The following is a 23,581-nucleotide window of genomic DNA, read 5'->3' as shown; positions in this document are numbered from 1 at the left end:
TTTCTTAGAATGTTTTTTCTGGTCCTCCCCATCTTTCTCAATTCCTTCTGGGACTCCAATGACATGAATATTAGATATTATATTTTGTTATTGTCTCATAGATCCCTGATGTTCTGTTCATTTTTTTTTTTCAGTCCATTTTCTCTCTGTTGTTCAGATTAGGTAATTCCTACTGTTCTATTTTCAAGTTCACTGGTCTTTTCCTTTCCCATTTTCATTGCCCATCCAGTGAATTTTTAATTTTGGTTTGTCTATTTTTAGTTCTAAAATTTCCATTTGAATGTGTAACTTTCATTTCCTAGCTAAGACTTTATTTTTTTTCATTCCTCTTAAGCATTTTTATAATAGCTCCTTGAAGCATTTTTATGATTTTTTTTTTGATATCTTTTTTTAATTAAAGTATAGTTGATTTACAATGTTTCAGGTGTACAGCAAAGTTATATATATGTATGTATGTATATATTCTTTTTATGATGTCTACTTTTAAATCCTTGTCAGATAATCCTAACATCTGTGCCATTTGGGTGTTGGCATCTGTTGTCTTTTCTCATTCACATCGAGATTTTCCTAGTTCTTGGTATATGACTGATTTTTTAAATTGTATCCTTGACATTTTGAGTTTTATATTATGAGATTCTAGATCTTAGTCAATCTTCCAGTTTTAGCAGGTCTTCACTGACACTGCTCCAGTCGGGGGCAGTCCTATTTATCACTGGTTGGTGGGCAAAAGTCCAGGATCCCTACTCACTTTTTTTTTTTTTTAATTTTTTAAATTTATTTATTTATTTACTTATGGCTGTGTTGGGTCTTCGTTTCTGTGCAAGGGCCCCCTCTAGTTGCAGCGAGCGGGGGCCACTCCTCATCGCGGTGCGCGGGCTTCTCACTATCGCGGCCTCTCCTGTTGCGGAGCACAGGATCCAGACGCGCAGGCTCAGTAATTGTGGCTCACGGGCCCAGTTGCTCCGTGGCATGTGGGATCCTCCCAGACCAGGGCTCGAACCCGTGTCCCCTGCATTGGTAGGCAGACTCTCAACCACTGCGCCACCAGGGAAGCCCTCCCTACTCACTTTTATTAACCCTGCTGTGGGGAGGGTTATCTTGTTACCACTGGAAGGAGATGGACATCCAGGCTCCCCCTTTGCTTCTGCTGACATCATCTCATGGGGAGAGAAAGGGGTACCTTGTTATGACCAGGCGGGAATGAAAGTCTAAGCTCCCCACTTGACCTCTGCTGACACCTCAGGAGAGGAAGGGGTATCTATTGCCTCAGATGAGGCTGGAAGTCCTGTTTCCCCATATGGCCTCCAATGACACTGTTGGGGGGGGTTGTTGTGACATGCACTTCATTACTGCTGGGTGGTAGTGAAAGTGTATGCTCCATGCTTGGCCTCCTCTGACCCCACACTGGCTGGGAGGGAGAGGGGCACCTCATTACTGCTTGGTGGGGGCTGGAAGTCTCCTCACTCTCCTCTGACACATCACTGGTGGAGAGGTGGTGGGAGGGGTGCTTCACAAGTGTCAGGCAAGGACGATAGTCTAAGTCCTCCACTTGGCCTTTGTTGAAAAGAATAAGAGGCTTGTTTTTTCCGCATGTTGTTTGTCCAGAAGAGGATAGTTACTGTAGAAAATAAAACAAACAAAAAACATTTCTGCCTTACTAGGCTCTCCCTTTCCTTATTCTCTGGCAAGAGAGGGCAGGCTTTTCTTGAGGCTTTTGTTTCTGTCATCCATTGACATTTTTGGATTTCAGGCTTCTTTAGTACCCATTCCAGGATTTACAAGAGTCAAAAAGGAAATCCAGGGAACTCACCTTGTGTCATTCCTTGAGTCTTGGCGTCCTAGCGGATCTGTCTGCTTTCTTTTCTCCAACTTTAAGTCTTCTGATATTTGTTTTATATAGAATATCCAAGGTTTTTAGCTATACTTAATGGGGAGAATAGGGCAAATGGATCTACTCCATCTTGTTGGGAAGGTAATTTTTTAAAGTTTTTTGCTCATTGTATTTCCCATTCCTAACTCCACAACTCTAAAAGAAGGCATTCCCAGTAGATACATAGATACCCTGTAATTCCTTGACTCAAGAATTTTGGCATGGCAGAAACTTGAGCAGCTAAAAATAAAGGCTGCTACCAGTATCAGAATCGTAGCCTTGAGCATACAAAAATATCTCAGAGGGAACGGTAGGACATTGGACTCGGAAGGTAGGGTATCTAATATGGTTCTTCCAGCCTTCATCATGACTTCTGTGGCGTAGGACTACCATGGAAGCAGTAGCATGTCCAAACCTGGAAGGACAATGTCACTGGCATCCCAGTGGTCACTGGTTGGGAAGGATAATAATGATTATTGACTTGATTCCCAAAGATGCTTCCTTTATCTTTTGGAACAAAGACTTCAGATTTTGTGTGTGTGTGTAACAATGGGGGAATATAAGTCCAAAAATGTTAAAGATCGCATTTTTAACTCCCTTGTCAATGTGAGGATTAAAAATTACACTGAAGTTGATTTAATGAAAATAAATAAATGCCATTATGTTTCCATTTTAGGATTGTAGATTTAAATTCATGGTATTAACCTCATTGGTTAATTTCCTATATTCTTCTTTTGACATTTTAATCACTAATTTTCTTTCAAACTGCAAAAATTGTCGTATCAAAAATTTTGTTTTCAGTATTCAAGAGAGACTTCAGTAGTTTTCAGAGGATGGTACATAATTTACTCTTCTGAAAAATGAATAGACTGAGTGATGAGTTCTGATATACCAACCTCCACCAAAATTATATGAACTTGAAACAGGTAAAATACCACAAAGACAAAGCCTCCATTTTTTTCTCGCAGATACAATTCAGAACCAAACCAAGAAATCAACAACAGCAAAGAAATGTTTTCGAGCCAGTTCCTTTCACCTAATATATTCCTAGCTATAGTTTTTATGCAATTCATTTCTTTTCCAAGATATCTCAGCATATCTATAGCCTCTAGAAAACTTTACCTCCCATTAAGCCTGTGAGAATTCTAGTCTTTTGCTTGGATCATTGGGAGATTTCTCTGCTTTAAAAGGGAAAAATGATTAGCTTTAATCTGGTGTATATTTTAAAGAAAAAATATTAATTAAAGTACAGTTCTACCATGAAATAGCTTGTACCAAGTCATCCTCTATCCAAAGTGTGGTACAAAAGAAAACTATTCTGTCATTCTAATTAAGATCTAGAATTATTACTATCTAAATGGTAAAGACTATGGTCTTGAAAAAGTAAGAATTAATATCTGATGGCTAAGGAATTATATTTATTCAAAGCATGTATTTCAAACCAGTTCAAACATACACATGTACAAATTATAATTCCCTAGATGTATGTATAACTAAATACATATATTTGCATTTTAAAATTCCCAAGGAGTCTATAATTATAGCTCATTTGTTTTGATTGAACAATGTAATTAAAACTTTTTCTAGAAAAAAATTTAATGACCTCTCAGATCTGGCAATGCTTTCACTTAAAACTTAATTGCTATTAAGTCTCTGGCCCTAAGGGAAAATTTTTATTGAGCAGTATTCTGCCTTAACTTGTAAATGGAAGAATTTGACTTATAGACATGAATCTCTTTAAAAAGCCTAATCACTTGTCTTACGCCTAGTAACTAATAATTCAAGTACATTCTAGAAGCTCTTGTAATCACGAACACTCATACTATGAATCACATCTATATAACAAGTTCCTCTGCACAAGGAAGAAGAAGAAAGCCTACCAAGAAATTCTTCAAAATAGAAACTAAACACAAAGATATTTATAATATTTTCATCTGATGGAGAGTTCCCACACTACTTTTTAAGGATATGCTCAGATAATCATGATGCTTCTGCTTATGCTGTGGCAAGAAACATTATATTGTGCATAGGGTTGAGAGCAGGAGGATGTTGGGATGTATCGTATGCTACTGAAGAATTTATTCTATACACAGAGAGGATAAAAAAATGTTCAGCAATAAAAATATATAGCATAGTAGTCACTATTCAAAATTCCTGAAAGGAATATACTAAATAATGCAAATGACAAAAATAATACTTTAAAATGGATTTATTGAGGTATAATTGATATAGAAAAAAACTGTACATATTAAATGTGTACAATTTGATGAGTTTGGACATATGCAAACACTCATGATACCATCACCACGATCAAGGTAACAGACATAATCAACACTTCCCAGTATTTACTTGTATCCCTTTGTGTGTTTCTTTTTTTTAAAATAAATTTATTTATTTTATTTTTGGCTGCTTTGGGTCTTCGTTGCTGCACGTGGGCTTTCTCTAGTTGCAGTGAGCGGGGGCTACTCTTTGTTGCGATGCACGGGCTTCTCATTGCAGTGGCTTCTCTTTTTGCGGAGCACGGGCTCTAGGCGCGTGGGCTTCAGTAGTTGTGGCTCACAGGCTCTGGAGCCCAGGCTCAGTAGTTGTGGCACACTGGCTTAGTTGCTCCGTGGCATGTGGCATCTTCCCGGACCAGGGCTCGAACCCACGTCCCCTGCATTGGCAGGCAGACTCTGAACCACTGTGCAACCAGGGAAGTCCCTCCCTTTGTGTTTTGTTTGTTTTTATGGTAAAACACCTAAAAAATGAGATCTACCTTCTTCACAAATTTTGAAGTGCACCATACCTTATTGTTAACAATAGGTACCATGCTATTTGGCAGATCTCTAGAACTTATTCATCTAATGTAACTGAAACTTTGTACCCTTTGAATAACAATTCCCCAATTTTTCCACCTCCAAGCCCCTGGCAACCACTACTGTATTCTCTGCTTCTATGAGTTTGACTATTTTAGATACCTCCAATAACTGGAATCATACAGTATTTGTCCTTCTGTGACTGGTTTATTTCACTTAGCATAATGTCCTTCAGATTCTTCCATGTTGCCACAAATGGCAGGATTTCCTTCTTTTTTAAGGCTGAATAATATTCCATTGTATGTATATACAACATTTTCTTTATCCAGTCATCTTTTGATGGACCCTTGGGTTGTTCCTATATCTTGGCTAATGCAAATAGTACTGCAATGAACGTGGAAGTGCAGATATCTCTTCAAGATCCTGAGTTTTCAATTTTTTTTGGTTAGATACCCAGAAGTGGGATTTCTGGATCATATCATAGTTCTATTTTTTAATTTCTTGAGGCACCTCCATACTTTTTTCCATAGCTGCAGCACAATTTTACATTCCCACTAACAGTGTACCATGGTTCCAATTTCTCCACAACCTCACCAAAACTTATCTTAAAATTTATTTGTATTATAATTAGTTACCACCAGCATAACAAACATTTGCAGTTAAGAAGAAGAACAATCTGAATGAGTCATTAATTTAATAAAAAATGGGGATGAAAAGAAAGCAAAAGGATGCTAAACCTCTTACATTAGAATAGCAAGAGGATCAGTAGATACCCTCTTATTCTTCACATTGGTAAAGCAATTATCCAATGAATGACCTTGGGAGCTCTTGTTATACTGCCTGTCACTGAGCTAGCTGAGTTTGGGGGCACTCCAAACTCAGAGTGCCCCAGCCAGAGAGGCTGAATCCTAACTCATTTTCTCTACAACCTGTGTTAAGTATGAAATTAAACTTTGTTTCATTAAGCCACTGAGATTTCAGGGTTTATTTCATACCAGAGCTCAGCCTAGCCTCTTGTAAAACTTATTGCTGGAAGTGCATTGCAGCCATAATAAAAATCCAAGCTCATACCACTTGAGACCTAGGTAGGAAGGACCCCCCCTGCTCTGGGTCCAGACGTTATAGGACATCACATGTTACACACACACACACACACACTTTATTTTAAAACGAGAGATTCTCCTCATTATAACCTTAGCATGGGTTCAGTGAGACCCGCAACACTGAATGTCTGAATCTTTTGCCACATGTTTTTAAAGCAAGAGGCCTCTGTATCTGAATGGTAAAAAGGCTTGTGAATATTGTTGCTGATGACACTGGAGACAGACACTGCTTCAGAGTCCAAGAAAGATTTGAACCATGGAAGCTCTTAGGTTAAGAGAAAAGCTCAACTTGTCAAATCTTTCATTTCAGCACGAAAGCAGTAGATTCATGAATAATATAATACTGTTTAGAAGTACTACTGAAGATCTGTTGCCTCACTTCTCTCTTCATATTCCCAGTTCAGGGATAAGGAGACATTTTGCAATGGGAACAAGTTTCTATTACTGTTAAGTAGGGATAAATGTAGTTTTTTATGTCACCTAAGTGAAGCATGACATCAGTTCTTCACATTGGCCAATAGATGGATATGAGCACTAGAATAGTAAATAATCTTATACTTATAAAAATATTTAAGAAGACAATTAAATTTTCCAAAAAATTAAAAAATATTTAAAATACTAAAATTGATGACCATTCATTATAACTTTAACCCTAACCCTAACCCTGTAGTTATAGTTATAACTATACAATTGTAGCTATAATTTTAATGGACAGTTTTGATTATTTTAGAAGAAATGGAAATTTAGTTAATAACATCAGTGAAAATGAGCAAAATTATCCTGACCGAATCCAGATCTGAGCAGATTAGATGAAGTCCCTGAAACCACATATTCTTTACTAAATAAAAATTTAACTACTGAGCCAACAATGAGACTATATGTGGGCTTCCATTTTTGTACTTCTTCTAGCCCACAAATGTTAGTGGCAAGCTTGCCTTAGCTATGTGGTAGAGACTACCAGTTAGTTGGCGAGCAGTGAGGAAACTTATGTCAGAGGAATGATGGCAATCCATGTGACTCAGAGCCAAAATATCTGAAAAAATGTGATCTGTTACTCAGGAGGCAGATCATGAGTCCATTGAACTTGAAGCTCTAAGCAGAGGTTGGAAAACAGATAATTAATAGTTTTTGTAGGTTGTAGTGTGGGTTCAGGAAGATATTATAAAAGTATTTAAACCACCGGCCGGTTTGGAAGCAGAAAGAGAGAATCAAGAAATGTGGGGCTTTGGAGAAATGGAAAAGGAGCTGCTTCTATATAAAAGGCTTTGAGAGACCAATATTGTAAAACTTTCATGTGATTAAAAGCCTCAGGGCAAAGAGAAGATGAAGTATGTGATTCCAAGGAAATCCTCTTAATTGATTAAAAATTGCCTCAGCAAATGGAACAGTTTAAGACTGTACCCATTTCCCGAAAATTCATGTTTCAAGGTAACTGGCAGTAAGATGGAAAAGAAAAGCACCAGGGTAAGAAAACAAAGAAATAAAGATTTGAAAATTTCTCCAAACTATACTTTAAGCATGGGTATTGGTACTTGGAACTGACTGGAGGTATATAGCTGAAAGACCTTCAGAGTTTTGGAGAGAGGTGTATTCCCAAAGATACTGTAAACCTGTTATGAAAAAGCAATGAATGCAAGATATTTTAATGACTCTTAGACCTTAAACTTCTGTGGGCAGAAAGCAGTCTGAGAAGGCTGTGTAGCCCTCAAAGATGGCATATTTCCGAAGGCCCAGTTCAGACTGGTCCAAGGAGAATGAGGGATAAGGAAGAACATTTTTAAGGGAGAAGATAGGGATCACAGAAAACAATGGACAAAGGAACACCTATCACCTCTAATCAAATAACTTTTCTGACTCCCAGTATAGCAGGTCTTCATAATATCTACCCTAAAGATTTCAGAATTGCTCTGAACCAATGATTGCTGTGTAGCTCCCATTCTTCCACTTTCTGATTAGAAGTGTTTGTTATAGTTGTCTATGTGTTACCATTGCATATTGTTTACGTGCGGGACAGACAGTCACTAGGCCAAGAGTATCCACAACGATTGCCACCCCCCTGGCCTCAGCAAACCTGCGTAAAAGGGAGCTAAGTCTAGGCAAGGAACAGCTCCAAGTTTTCCTTTCTCATCCACTCTTACCACTACCTTGGAGGAGATAGCCCAGCCAAGGTGTGATTTCTAGCTGCATGCAAAAGGTCCAGACTGAATTCATACAAATGAGTCCATGACACTTATCGCCCAGATACCTTAGGATGAACCAGAGAAGTAAGGGTTTTTCCTCACCATGTGTTTCATGTTGGCTGCGGTGGGCTGGACTCTGCCACGCGCTTCGTTGTGAGCTTTCACGGACTCGTCTATAAACGTCTGATTTGTGATGGAGGGGACTTTGGGAGGCGATTTACTGGCTACCAGACAAAGACCTAAGGTCCATAAGCAACTCAATTTCTTCCCTAGAATCATGGTGGGACGCAGAGAACACCGTGACTGCACGGACCGGTAACGGCTCAGTCCGGCTTTCCCGGCTCCTGGGGACCACGCTCTTCTGCTGCCTCCAGTTTCCTGCGTGGCCTCGAGGCCAGCGCGGGGATTCGCGGAATACTGGGCTCCAGGCAGGGAGGCTGGGCAGGCTGCAGGATTGGCCCGCCACAAAGCCCTGGGCTGAGGGATAAAGCCCTGAGTCTCTTTGTGGTGCAGTTTTAACCATCCAAGGTGCTTTCTGTGGATCCAATCTGGAACCACTGCAGAGGGCACCTGGATTGTAATCCAAATTGCAACATGCAGGCAGCACATGTGTACAAAAGGAAAACACGTGTAGGATGCTGACAATGGACCGAGCCTGGGCAAAGCCCTATAGAGTAGTTTCATAGACTCAGCTTGCGTGTATAGCTTTTAAAAAATTCATTGTTTTAAATAAACCGCAGCATCATGTTGTGTGTTTCCTCAGAGACTGGGAATAAAGCAAGAATAGGCATTTTGTATACTCGATGACATAGAGATCCTTAATTATTACCTTGTCAAACATTTAATTATTTAATAATTTGCTTCTGTGGTCTCAGCTGAAGAGACAGACTGCCTAGAAAGATAAACATAGACATGTGGAAAAGTGGGCAAAATCTTTCCTTCTTGATACTTAAATTTGGAACAGACCTACTGTTTGGTGACTAGTAAACTTCAGTTAAAGGACTGCTTTAGTTGGGATGCTAAAGACTAGGACAGAGTACATTTGATTGCTTATTTTACCGACACTGCAATATGAATCAGCTTCATTTGGCTTAATGTTTTAAATCCATTATATGTAATATTGTTATTCAATAATATCCAGCATTTTTCCCCTGTGACATTAAATGACATTTTTTCAGTATTTCTGTGTTTCAAATAAATGTCTTTGATTATTTGAGGTTGTTTACAATGCCATTTAATTCAAATGAACATATATATTTACATTTACTGATATTCTAGCCAATTCTAGTAGTCAGTTAACCTTGCCTCTAAAAGAAAAACAAATTGATACAACTAGTCATTTTTTTAATAGAAAGCAGAAAATTAAATTATAAAATGGGGAAAAATAAAAGGATCCTATTGGAAATTCTATGGAGCAACAGAGAAAATATTTCTGGTCTACTATATGCCAATGGAGAATTGCAATATATGTGACTTTAGCATTATTTACATAGTCCAAACTGAGCTTCTGATATCCACACCCCAATCCTGATCCTCCCATAATCTTCCCTAATTCAGTTAATAGCAGCTCCATTTTGCTGACTGCTCAGGCCCCAAACTTTGGAGGCATTTGGTCCCTTAGTAAATTCTGTTGGCTTTGTCTTTATGTTTTCAGACTTTGACCACTGATCACCATTTGAAATGGCACCTCCTTGATTTCATGGATAATTACAATGACTTCCTAGTGGATATTGCTACTCCCACTCTTAATCTCCTGTAGTCTTTTCCCAAGATAGCAGTCAGAGTGATTTTATATAGTCTTTAGTATACTTAAATATTTTTAGTGTCTACTATGTACCAGGCATTCTCCTTGGTCCTTGAGATTACAACCATAAAAAATAAAGCAAAGCAATCTGCCTTGCTGGAATTCTAGTGAAGGGAGACAGACAATAAATAATAAGCATGATAAATAAATTATACAGTATGATAAAATGGTGATTATATCTATGAAAAAATAAATTAGGCTAAGGAGTTTGGGAACACTGGGGTGAGGGTGGGGGTGATGGTTGATGGCAGGGTGATGGCAGGTTGTGATTTCAAATGGGGTGATCAGTGTGGATGTCTTTGAGAAGGTGCCTTTTGAGAAAATGCTTGAAGGGGATGCAAGACGGAAGCATGTGGATACTGGAGGAAGAGTGTTCAAGGAAGAACTTTAAATAAAGGTGGAACTTGTAAAGCAACTATACTCCAATAAAAATTAATTTTAAAAAACCCCAAAAAACAAAGCAAAAAAAAATAAAGGTGGAACTATAATATAGGCAATAATCATGTGGAATATGGGAGAGCTTAGTGATTATAATTGAACTATTCTAAGGTACTTGTATTACTGAGAGAAAAGGAGCGATAATGAGCAACTTTTGACTTCGTTAAGTAATGCACACGTTAAATATTTAAGAATGACTATTAAAAGAAAGAATACCAAACCAGTAGAGGGAAAACGACAGATGAAGAATAATCATTCCAAGAGAAGTCAAGAAATCAGAAAGAATTTGTACTTTTTTCCTTTCTTCATGTATGTATTTAAGGTTATTCATGTTCTTTCAATTACAACTTAGCTGCAACTCATAAGGTTTGAGAGTGTATTGCTTTTAAATTATAAATATTTCATAATTTCCATTATGACTTATTCCTTGATTCCTTAAATTCCTTAGATTTCTCCAGATGGGTTTTTAAGCCATTTTTTTGGTTATTGATTATATTTCATTACATTTGTGATCAGAGAATATGAACTATGTGATATAAAACCTTTGCTGTTGGAACACAGATGAAGAAATAGATAAAATAAAGATAAAAAAGAGTCAAGAAGTATCCATATATACATCCCAGAACTTGTGTATAATAGAGATGGCATTTCTGATGAGTTAGGTGATAAGGACTTTTTAAAAATATTCTTATATAATTACTTATCCCTATGGAAAAATGTAAGATTTAATCTCTTTCTTACACAAAAATAAATTCCATATTAAGACTTAAATGTGAGAAAAAATCTCTACAGGAAAATAAGAGAGTATTTCTGAGTATTTCTAGGACCTCATACCGTTGCCTCTATGTATACTTATCTTCATATTCAAATATTTAAATACTATTCTCAACACAGCATCCAGAGTGATTCTGTTAAATGTGAGTCAGATCGTGTCACTCCACTGATCAAAACCTTCCAACTGATGGCTTCCTATGGCATCCAAAGCAAAATCCCAAGTCCTCACATTAAACTTCAAGGCCCTAAACAATGCAGCCCCTCTCTGATCTCATCTCCTACTTCTCTCCCCTTCCTTTTCTCTCTTTCAGACACTTTGGCTCCTTTGTCATTCCTGGAAAAAGCTAAGACGCTCCTGTTCCAGGGCATTTGCTCTTGTTTCATTTGCCTAAATTCTTTTCCCCAGAAAGTTACATGGCTCTATTAAATATTTGCTCAATTTACATCTTTTCAAAATACTTGAGAGTGGTATTTTATATTACCCATCCTATACCTATCACTTCCTATTGGCCTTTTTCTGTTTTATATTTCTTCATAACCCTTACCCCAATACTCTATTTCTCTTTTCCCCTCTGTACTAGTCAGGGTTGTTCAGAGAAACAGAACCAATAGAACATATATCCCCAACCTCTCTTTATACACATACACACACACACACACACACACACACACTCACATTTTAAAGAATTGGCTTACACAATTGCGGGGGCTGGCAAGCCCCAAATCTGTAGGGCAAGCTGACAGGCTGAAGATTCAGTTAAGAGTTGATTTTGCAGTCTTCAGTCTGCAGGCTAAAAACTCAGGCTGAATTTTTATATTGGACTGAATTTCTATTTTGCCTCTACATCCAGTCTTTTTTTGGGAAACTTCAGCCTTTGCTTTTAAGGCCTTCAACTGGTTGAATGAGGCCCACCCACACCATGAAGAGTAATCTGCTGTACTCAAAGTCTATTGATTTAAGTGTTAATCACATCTAAAAACTATACTGGTGTTTGACCGAACAACTGGTCATCACTGTCTAGCCAAGTTGACACATAAAATTAATCATCATACTCTCTTATTCCTCCAAACACTTCATGTACCTATCTTATTACTTTATTCTTCTTTTCCCCTCATATACTGCATTCAATCAATTTACAAATCTTGTTGGCTCTACTTTTAAAATAATCCAAACACTTCTTCCCATGCTATGGACAGCCAACACCCTGGTTAGAACCACCATCATCTCTTACTGGAACAAAGGCAGTAGTATCCTTCTCAGTTTCTCTATATCCATTCTCGCTTCATTACAATTTATTTTCAACAGAAAAGCTGGATTATTCCTTTTAAAACATAAGTGCCCCTCTTTTCAAAACCCTCTAATGACTTCCTGTCACACTTATAACATTGAAAGTCTAGATGTGGCTCACAAGGCACTGCTTAATCTGACCATGGCTAATCTCTGGCCCATAACCTACATTCTCCCCTGGCGCACTCTGCTTCAGCCACATCCATCAGCTTGACAAGGATGCCCTCTCCTCAGGCCTTTTGCACTTGCTGTTCCCTTTGCCTGCGAATTCCCCTCAAGGAAACCACACCTGATCATACAACATCTCCTACTGTCAGTGTCTATCCCATTAACCTCTTATATTTTTCTTCACTGTATGAATTGCTACCGGACATTATTTATTTATTTAATGTTTGTCACCTCTATCAGATTGTAACCTTCAATAAAAGAGTGGCTTTGTTTGCTTCACTGCTGTATTTATAGCACCTAGAGCAGGTACTGAACCCTTATACCCTCAGTAAATATTGTTGAATGAATTAATGAAGAAACGATCACTCTTTTACTTTCTAAAAATGTTGTATACAACTGTAAGCTTCTTTAGAAACCATATCTTATTTGTCATAGACATACTAGGGACTCACTAAATATTTTAGACTCAATAAATAATTTAGAAGGCAATACTGGCTAGGCATATATCCTTTAATTTTTCTAACACTGGATATATTTGCAAATAGTAGGTGTTCAATGGATGCTTTTTGAGCTTCAAATACAATTTACTTTGGATCTGCAAATAGTCGAGGTTAACATATAGCTATTTAGTTTTATTTTGTGTATAGAGAAATTAATTGGCAGTAATAACAAAAGAGCTTTTGTAATGAATTGTTTTGAAAATTGGCAAAAAAGTACAATTTATATGATCAACACATCATCCAAGATTACTGCTTCTACACTAGATGATTTCTGTACTCAGAAACGCTGAAGCAATTTAGGTGTACTAAACCTAAGTGCCAGGAACAGGGAAGGATATATCTTAATGTTATTTTCTTGAATATCTATTTGTGGAATGGGCAGAATTAGTCAGGCACTAGAAGTTTTTAAGGTTTTTGATTACTTTTTTAAAGTTCTTAGTTTCATTTTTTTTCAGTTTATTTTTGCTTTTCTCTCTGTATGGGGGTAATAGGTGGATGAAATTTTATAGAGTATAGGGAAGAAGTAGGAGTGATTACCTTATACCCATTGACTTCACTCATTTTACGCTTTAAAAATGTATTTGTATTCTCACTCCAAAACTGGTTCCAATTTGCAAATTTAGATACACTTTTAAAAAATTTTAATTTAATTAATTTATTTTTTATACAGCAGGTTCTTATTATTTATCTATTTTATACACATCAGTGTATACATGTCAATCCCAATCTCCCAATTCATCACAGCACCACCACCACCATCCCCCCACCGCTTTCCCCCCTTGGTGTCCATACGTTTGTTCTCTGCATCTGTGTCTCTATTTCTGCCCTGCAAACTGGTTCATCTGTACCATTTTTCTAGATTCCACATATATGCATTAATATACAATATTTTTTTTTCTCTTTCTGACTTACTTCATTCTGTATGACAGTCTCTCGGTCCATCCACGTCTCTACAAATGACTCGATTTTGTTCCTTTTTATGGGTAATATTCTATTGTGTATATATGTACCACATCTTCTTTATCCATTCATCTGTCGATGGGCATTCAGGTTGCTTCCATGACCTGGCTATTGTAAACGGTGCTGCAATGAACATTGGGGTGCATGTGTCTTTTTGAATTATGGTTTTCTCTGGGTATATGCCCAGTAGTGGGATTGCTGGGTCATATGGTAATTCTATTTTTAGTTTTTTAAGGAACCTCGATACTGTTCTCCATAATGGCTGTATCAATTTACATTCCCACCAACAGTGCAAGAGGGTTCCCTTTTCTCCACACCCTCTCCAGCATTTGTTGTTTGTAGATTTTCTGATGATGCCCATTCTAACTGGTGTGAGGTGATACCTCATTGTAGTTTTGATTTGCATTTCTCTAATAATTAGTGATGTTAAGCAGCTTTTCACGTGCTTCTTGGCCATCTGTATGTCTTCTTTGGAAAGATGTCTATTTAGGTCTTCTGCCCATTTTTTGATTGGATTGTTTGTTTGTTTGATATTGAGCTACATGAGCTGTTTATATATTTTGATACACACATTTTGACGGGAGTTAATTTTGAAAACAACAGCAGATTAGAAAAACAACTTGATTTTGTGGGAAGAGAACTGGATTAGGCTTCAAAAGATCTTAGTTCTAATTTGGGTATCTGACACTTGGATGAGTAGTTCAGGAAAGTTACAGCATATTAGAGTAGAATGGAACCTTAGAAATATCTCAAACCAGACCTTTCCTTTTACTGATGAAGAGTTGATGCCTGAAGACATTGTGTGCAGAGCAAAGAATAAAAGGAAGCTTTCCTGATTCCCAGGCTTTTCCCCTTTCCATTCTATCAGTATTTTAATTTGTAATTATATATATAATTATATATGTGATCATTTATGTATATGTGTAAATGTGCACATATTTAAAGTAATATATTTCTCTTATCTCCCTCCCTTTGTCTCTCTGTCTCTCTATATATACTGCAGTCTTGTCTTTTTAAATAATTGCAAGCTCCTGGAGAGTGGACATCACGGCATACGCCTTAATTTCTATCCTTCTCAAAACATCCACCTGGGACCTGAACACCCGGTAATGTGCCCTATAAAATATGTTAAATAGAATTCACTTAAATGAAGAATTGCACAACTGCCGCGGATCCGGGCCGGGCTTTGTCTCTCTCCCTGCGCAGGACAAGCGCAGATGAGTGAGTCCGCTGCAGACCCGCGCCGAGGTTTAGAGGCGCTGTGGAGCTGGTACCCTAGAAGGCTCGGGAGGCCCTGACTTAGAAGAGTTCATGCCTCGGGCTTTTCCGCGAGTACCGCTGGGGCGGCGGGAGCTCCTGCGGCGAAGGCCCGGCTGCAGAAGGACTGGCAGAAGGAATGGCAGCTGGGGGCCGGGAGGTGGGGCGAAAGGAGCGGGGGACTCGCCTACGACCTTTCTTTCCCTGGAGGCTCGGAGGCCCAGCGTGGAGACACCTGTTCCCCGGCAACCTGCAGACGCGGGCCTGGGCTGGCCAGAACCTTTGCTGGGAACTGTCTCCTTCTTGCTCCTCCTGTCTGAAGCCATCTCAAGGGAGTTCTCTCGGTGGAATTGCTTCAGTTTATACCTTTTCCAGCCCTCTCATTTTGGACGTAGTCTTTACCCGGATTGTTGGGTCAATTCAGGTTGGTTGCCGCTTGTGTCCCACCCTAGTCCATGAATCCCAGGTAGGAAGAGGGTGCTAGTACATTGCAGGTGCGCTTAAGTATAATCTCAACTTTTGGGGGAGTGAATTGGGGGCAATTACTCTGATTGTTTTGAAATTAGGAATGACCCCAAGTTCCATTCAGATACTTATGTCTGTTATCACCTGGGCTCCAAGGTAGACTTGGACCTCACCGGCATGGAGCTTAAATACTAACAATTTATTTACACATCTTTTTCCTCTCTCCTTGATTATGGGCTGAATTTGATCAATTTATTCTTTGCTTTCCACTATGCTCTGATTTTGTATAAGCAACGCCATAGCCACTAATACCACTAACCAAAAGAGAAGTGATGATAATTGGAGTTGGAAATAATCATCTTTAAAAATGAGAGAAGTGGGAGGTGGGTTCAATTCTTTTTGGTAGCACAAAAGCTAACATGGTAGACATGGATCTGTTAGTCCACAACATTCATTACATGCTAGAAATAACATCTCATGACTTGGCCACAGTTTGACTGGAGACAGAAGCCATCAGAAGTGCTCTTCCAGGGCAGACAGCAGAAGCAACAAGAACTACAATCCTGTAGCCTGTGGAACAAAAACCACATTCACAGAAAGATAGACAAGGTGAAAAGGCAGAGGGCTATGTACCAGATGAAGGAACAAGATAAAACCCCAGAAAAACAACTAAATGAAGTGGAGATAGGCAACCTTCCAGAAAAATAATTCAGAATAATGATAGTGAAGATGATCCAGGACCTCGGAAAAAGAATGGAGGCAAAGATCGAGAAGATGCAAGAAATGTTTAACAAAGACCTAGAAGAATTAAAGAACAAACAAACAGAGATGAACAATACAATAACTGAAATGAAAACTACACTAGAAGGAATCAGTAGCAGAATAACTGAGGGAGAGGAATGGATAAGTGACCTGGAAGACAGAATGGTGGAATTCACTGCTGCAGAAGAGAATAAAGAAAAAAAGAATGAAAAGAAATGAAGACAGCCTAAGAGACCTCTGGGACAACATTAAACGTAACAACATTCGCATTATAGGGGTCCCAGAAGGAGAAGAGAGAGAGAAAGGACTAGAGAAAATATAAGAAGAGATTATAGTCGAAAACTTCCCTAACACGGGAAAGCAAATAGCCACCCAAGTCCAGGAAGCACAGAGAGTCCCATACAGGATAAACCCAAGGAGAAACATGCCAAGACACATAGTAATCAAATTGGCAAAAATTAAAGACAAAGAAAAATTATTGAAAGCAGTAAGGGAAAAACGAAAAATAACATACAAGGGAACTCCTGTAAGATTAACAGCTGATTTCTCAGCAGAAACTCTACAAGCCAGAAGGGAGTGGCATGATATACTTAAAGTGATGAAAGGGAAGAAGCTACAACCAAGATTATTCTACCTGGCAAGGATCTCATTCAGATTCGATGGAGAAATCAAAAGCTTTACAGACAAGCAAAAGCTAAGAGAATTCAGCACCACCAAACCAGCTCTACAACAAATGCTAAAGGAACTTCTCTAAGTGGAAAACACAAGAGAAGAAAAGGACCTACAAAAACAAACCCAAAACAATTAAGAAAATGGTCATAGGGACATACATATCAATAATTACCTTAAACGTGAATGGATTAAATGCTCCAACCAAAAGACAGGCTTGCTGAATGGATACAAAAACAAGACCAATATATATGCTGTCTACAAGAGACCCACTTCAGACCTAGGGACACATACAGACTGAAAGTGAGGGGATGGAAAGAGATATTCCATGCAAATGGAAATCAAAAGAAAGCTGGAGTAGCAATACTCATATCAGATACAATAGACTTTAAAATAAAGAATGTTACAAGAGACAAGGAAGGACACTACGTAATGATCAAGGGATCAATCCAAGAAGAAGATATAACAATTATAAATATATATGCACCCAACATAGGAGCACCTCAATACATAAGGCAACTGCTAACAGCTATAAAAGAGGAAATCGACAGTAACACAATACTAGTGGGGGACTTTAACACCTCACTTACACCAATGGACAGATCATCCAAAATGAAAATAAATATGGAAACAGAAGCTTTAAATGACACAATAGACCAGATAGATTTAATTGATATCTATAGGACATTCTATCCAAAAACAGCAGATTACACTTTCTTCTGAAGTGTGCACGGAACATTCTCCAGAATAGATCATATCCTGGGTCACAAATCAAGCCTCAGTAAATTTAAGAAAATTGAAATCATATCAAGCATCTTTTCTGACCACAATGCTAAGAGATTAGAAATGAATTACAGGGAAAAAAACGTAAAAAATACAAACACATGGAGGCTAAACAATACTTTACTAAACAACCAAGAGATCACTGAAGAAATCAAAGGGGAAATCAAAAAATACCTAGAGAGCATCCCTGGTGGAGCAGTGATTAAGAATCTGCCTGCCAATGCAGGGGACACGGGTTCGAGCCCTGGTCCAGGAAGATCCCACATGCCACGGAGCAACTAGGCCCGTGAGCCACAACTACTGAAGCCCACGTGCCACAACTACTGAAGCCTGCGCACCTAGAGCCCGTGCTCCGCAACAAGAGAAGCCACCACAATGAGAAGCCCGCGAACCACAACGAAGAGTAGCCCCCACTTACCGCAACTAGAGAAAGCCCGCACGCAGCAACGAAGACCCAACACAGCCAAAAATAAATAAATAAAATGAATAAATTTAAAAAAAATACCTAGAGACAAATGACAATGAAAACATGATCCAAAACCTATGGGATGCAGCAAAAACAGTTCTAAGCGGGAAGTTTATAGCAATACAAGCCTACCTCAAGAAACAAGAAAAATCTCAAGTAAACAATCTAATCTTACACCTAAAGGAACTAGAGAAAGAAGAACAAACAAAACCCAAAGTTAGCGGAAGGAAAGAAATCATAAAGATCAGAGCAGAAATAAATGACATAGAAACAAAGAAAACAATAGCAAAGATCAATAAAACTAAAAGCTGGTTCTTTGAGAAGATAAACAAAATTGACAAACCATTAGCCAGACTCATCAAGAAAAAGAGGGAGAGGACTCAAATCAATAAAATCAGAAATGAAAAAGGAAAAGTTACAACGGACACCGCAGAAATACAAAGCATCCTAAGAGACTACTACAATCAACTCTATGCAAATACAATGGACAACCTGGAAGAAATGGACAAATTCTTAGAAAGGTATAACCTTCCAAGACTGAACCAGGAAGAAACAGAAAATATGAACACACCAATCACAAGTAATGAAATTGAAACTGTGATGAAAAATCTTCCAACAAACAAAAGTCCAGGACCTGATGGCTTCACAGGTGAATTCTATCAAACATTTAGAGAAGAGCTAACAGCCATCCTTCTCAAACTCTTCCAAAAAATTGCAGAGGAAGGAACACTCCCAAACTCATTCTATGAGGCCACCATCACCCTGATACCAAAACCAAAGATACTACAAAGAAAGAAACTTACAGACCAATATCACTGATGAATATAGATGCAAAAATCCTCAACAAAATACTAGCAAACAGAATCCAACAACACATTAAAAGGATCATATACCATGATCAAGTGGGATTTATCCCAGGAATGCAAGGATTCTTCAATATATGCAACTCAACCAATGTGATACACCATATTAACAAATTGAAGACAAAAATCCATATGATCATCTCAATAGATGCAGAAAAAGCTTCTGACAAAATTCAACACTGATTTATGATAAAAACTCTCCAGAAAATGGGCATAGAGGGAACCTACCTCAACATAATAAAGGCCATATACCTCAAACCCACAGCAAACATCATTCTCAATGGTGAAAAACTGAAAGCACTTCCTCTAAGATCAGGAACGAGACAAGGATGTCCACTCTCACCACTATTATTCAACATAGTTTTGGAAGTCCTAGCCACGGCAATCAGAGAAGAAAAAGAAATAAAAGGAATACAAATTGGAAAAGAAGAAGTAAAACTGTCACTGTTTGCAGATGCCATGATACTATACATAGAGAATCCTAAAAATGCCACCAGAAAACTATTAGAGCTAATCAATGAATCTGGTAAAGTTGCAGGATACAAAATTAATGCACAGAAATCTCTTGCATTCCTATACACTAGTGATGAAAAATCTGAAAGAGCAATTATGGAAACACTCCCATTTACCATTGCAACAAAAAGAATAAAATAACTAGGAATAAACCTACCTAGGGAGACAAAAGACCTGTATGCAGAAAACTATTAGACACTGATGAAAGAAATTAAAGATGATACCAACAGATGGAGAGATATACCATGTTCTTGGACTGGAAGAATCAATACTGTGAAAATGACTATACTACCCAAAGCAATCTACAGATTCAATGCAATCCTTATCAAATTACCAATGGCATTTTTTAACAGAACTAGAACAAATCATCTTAAAATTTGTATGGAGACACAAAAGACCCCGAATAGCCAAAGCAGTCTTGAGGGAAAAAAATGGAGCTGGAGGAATCAGACTCCCTGACTTCAGACTATACTACAAAGCTACAGTAATCAAGACAATATGGTACTGGCACAAAAACAGAAACATAGATCAATGGAACAAGATAGAAAGCCCAGAGATAAACCCACGCACCTATGGTCAACTAATCTATGACAAAGGAGGCAAAGATATACAATGGAGAAAAGACAGTCTCTTCAATAAGTGATGCTGGGAAAACTGGACAGCTACATGTAAAAGAATGAAGTTAGAAGACTCCCTAACACCATACACAAAAATAAACTCAAAATGGATTAGAGACCTAAATGTAAGACGGGACACTATAAAACTCTTAGAGGAAAACATAGGCCGAATGCTCTATGACATAAATCACAGCAAGATCCTTTTTGACCCACCTCCTAGAGTAATGGAAATAAAAACAAAAATAAACAATGGGACCTAATGAAACTTCAAAGCTTTTGCACAGCAAAGGAAACCATAAACAAGACCAAAAGACAACCCTCAGAATGGGAGAAAATATTTGCAAATGAATCAATGGACAAAGGGTTAATTTCCAAAATATATAAACAGCTCATGCAGCTCAATATTAAAGAAACAAACAACCCAATCCAAAAATGGGCAGAAGACCTAAATAGACATCTCTCCAAAGAAGACATACAGATGGCCAAGAAGCACATGAAAAGCTGCTCAACATCGCTAGTTATTAGAGAAATGCAAATCAAAACTATAATGAGGTATCGCCTCACACCAGTTAGAATGGGCATCATCAGAAAATCTACAAACAACAAATGCTGGAGAGGGTGTGGAGAAAAGGGAACACTCTTGCACTGTTGGTGGGAATACAAATTGATACAGCCACTATGGAGAACAGTATGGAGGTTCCTTAAAAAACTAAAAATAGAATTACCATATGACCCAGCAATCCCACTCCTGGGCATATACCCAGAGAAAACCATAATTCAAAAAGACACATGCACCCGAATGTTCATTGCAGCACTATTTACAATAGCCAGGTCATGGAAGCAACCTAAATGCCCATCGATAGACGAATGGATAAAGAAGATGGTACATATATACAATGGAATATTACTCAGCCATAAAAAGGAATGAAATTGAGTCATTTGTTGAGACGTGGATGGACCTAGAGAGTGTCATACAGAGTGAAGTAAGTCAGAAAAAGAAAAACAAATATCGTATATTAACGTATATATGTGGAACCTAGAAAAATGGTACAGATGAACCGGTTTGCAGGGCAGAAGTTGAGACACAGATGTAGAGAATAAACGTATGGACACCAAGGGGGGAAAATCGCGGTGGGGTGGGGATGGTGGTGTGCTGAATTGGGCGATTGGGATTGATATGTATACACTGATGTGTATAAAATTGATGACTAATAAGAACCTGCAGTTTAAAAAAAAAAAAAAAAGAAGTGCTGTTCCCTCCTCTTGCTACTGCCAACCCCAACATAGCCCAACTGGATATTCAGTGCTTTAGGACAAAGACAACCCTTGGTATGCATTCTAAAGATTAGCTCACAGGCCATTTGTGTGAAATGCTGATTCTTTTACCACCAAGTTTAGTTTCTGGTGTTCTTTAGTCTCTGCAGCTAATTCCCCTTCCCTTCCCTTCCCCTCCCCTTCCCTATTACCTGTACCAGCAAAGGTGTAGCACTGGAAAGAGGTCTGAAACCTGTTTGACTTTAAACTCTGCAATAACTAGCAAATAATTTGGTGAAGTAAAATTTACTTTTCTGGGTTTGAAAGTCAGAAGGTTGAGCTCTTTTATCTATGCTAGTAATTGTAATTCTGAAATAACTCATATCTGAATTGACTGAATGCACTTATTTAATAAATATTTAAGCTCCCACTATTTTCCTGTTAAGTGCTGACGTACAGGGTGAGGAAAACCAGTAGTAACCCTTGCCTTTTTGAGGATTACAGTAGAGTGGTGAAGAATAATAGCTACCATTCATGCTTTAAACACCTTATCTAATTTTTTGAAGACAGAATTTATAGATGGGCATTATGATCATGTCATAATTAAGTGCAGAGAAGTGAAACTAAGGATGTGTTCAAAATGTATTCAGGTATTTGATTATGCATTAATTTACTTATTGACTAAATATTTATTAAGCATCTGCTATATTAAGGGCATGAGATACCAACCTTCGTGGTCTTGATAGTTTTTTAGAGAGATAAAAAGAGCTAATTTCCGTGAAGAGTGATGACTGTCATGCCTGGGGAAGTAAGGAATGAGGAGGACACGGACATTTAAGAGTATAAATTTTGTTTTTTTTATTATTTTCAAGTGAGTTATAGTGACTTAAAGTGGCCTATAGTGATTTGAAATGGCTATAATGTTACTAAGGTATAAAAAACTGTGAGGCTGATGTATGGAGAAAATCACTTAGCCGACTGCTTAGTATCTGTGTTTCAACTTGGGTTCGTTGGCCACTAATCATCCTGGCAAATACAATAGGTCTTGTGAAGTGACTAAAAGCAAACAACCCCCCTCCCCCCAGCCAAACCAGTAACAGTTTTTAAAAGTTGCTTCTTCCTGAAAGATATCTCTGAAAAGAAAGCCATTTGCTAGTGCTGTAGGGGTATTTTCAAATCTAATGATCTGTGATGCTTTCAGAATATGTCTGCTATTGGTTGGTAAATCTTCCTGACTTTACTCTTGCAGTAGAATCCCAGGCTTAGGGCAAGGGATTTTTAGGGGAGAGGGCTATGGAAATGGGTGTCAATGGAAACAATCAATAACCAATCTATAATATGAATAGAAGAGAGTTTTATTTGAGCCAAACTGAGGACTATAGCCTGGGAGACATCCTTTCAGATAGCTCTGAGGAAATGCTCTGGAGAAGCCTGGCTTTCAGCACAGTTTTATATCTTGTCATAAAAAAGAACATCATGACAGGGGCACATTCCTTCAAGGTTTCAAAAAGGACACCTGCACAGTGAGTCTGTATCACCTGGAGAGGGAGCCTTATCATTGAAGGAGTACTAGTACTAGTCAATGCTGTTTGACATCTTAGCTCCTCTCTGACCTGTGCTTCCATCCTGACATCTTCTCTTTCTCACTCTGATCATCCTGCCTCCCTTTTATAAGGTGATTAATTGGGTCCACCAGATAATCAAGGATAATCTCCACATTTTGAAATCCTTAACTTAATCATGTCTGAAAAGTTCTTTTTTGCCATTTAAGGTAACATATTCACAGGGTCTGGTGATTAGGACATGAACATCTTCAGGGGGCCATTATTCAGACTAGGATTTACCCCGTAAATGTTGCCCTGCATAATGTAGTTGCCTCACAAAAAGCTGATTTTGGTGAAAGGTGTAAAAGTGATTAACCACCCGATTTCTTTCCATATAATATTATTATGTAATTTGTATGGCTTATTTAAAATTAGAATAAGAATTACCATTTTATATTTGTTTGACCTTTTTCAAAGTACACTGCATGATAAATACATGGACTTG

General features: G+C 38.1%; 1 protein-coding gene across 1 annotated transcript in view; it reads left to right on the top strand.

The window, feature by feature from the left end:
• Positions 1–11,503: 11,503 nt before the first annotated feature.
• The window catches only part of CAPS2 (calcyphosine 2), a 45,100-nt gene continuing 33,022 nt past the window's right edge, over positions 11,504–23,581 (top strand). Inside the window, 1 exon segment of the mRNA XM_082349151.1 lies at positions 11,504–23,579. Within this exon segment, the coding sequence (XP_082205277.1) occupies positions 23,562–23,579 (18 nt within the window). The 5' untranslated portion in view covers positions 11,504–23,561.

The sequence above is a fragment of the Balaenoptera borealis genome, assembly GCF_965194805.1.
Source record: "Balaenoptera borealis genome assembly, chromosome: 13".
NCBI classification, from domain to species: Eukaryota; Metazoa; Chordata; class Mammalia; order Artiodactyla; family Balaenopteridae; genus Balaenoptera; species Balaenoptera borealis.
This window is presented reverse-complemented; position numbering and strand designations above follow the sequence as displayed.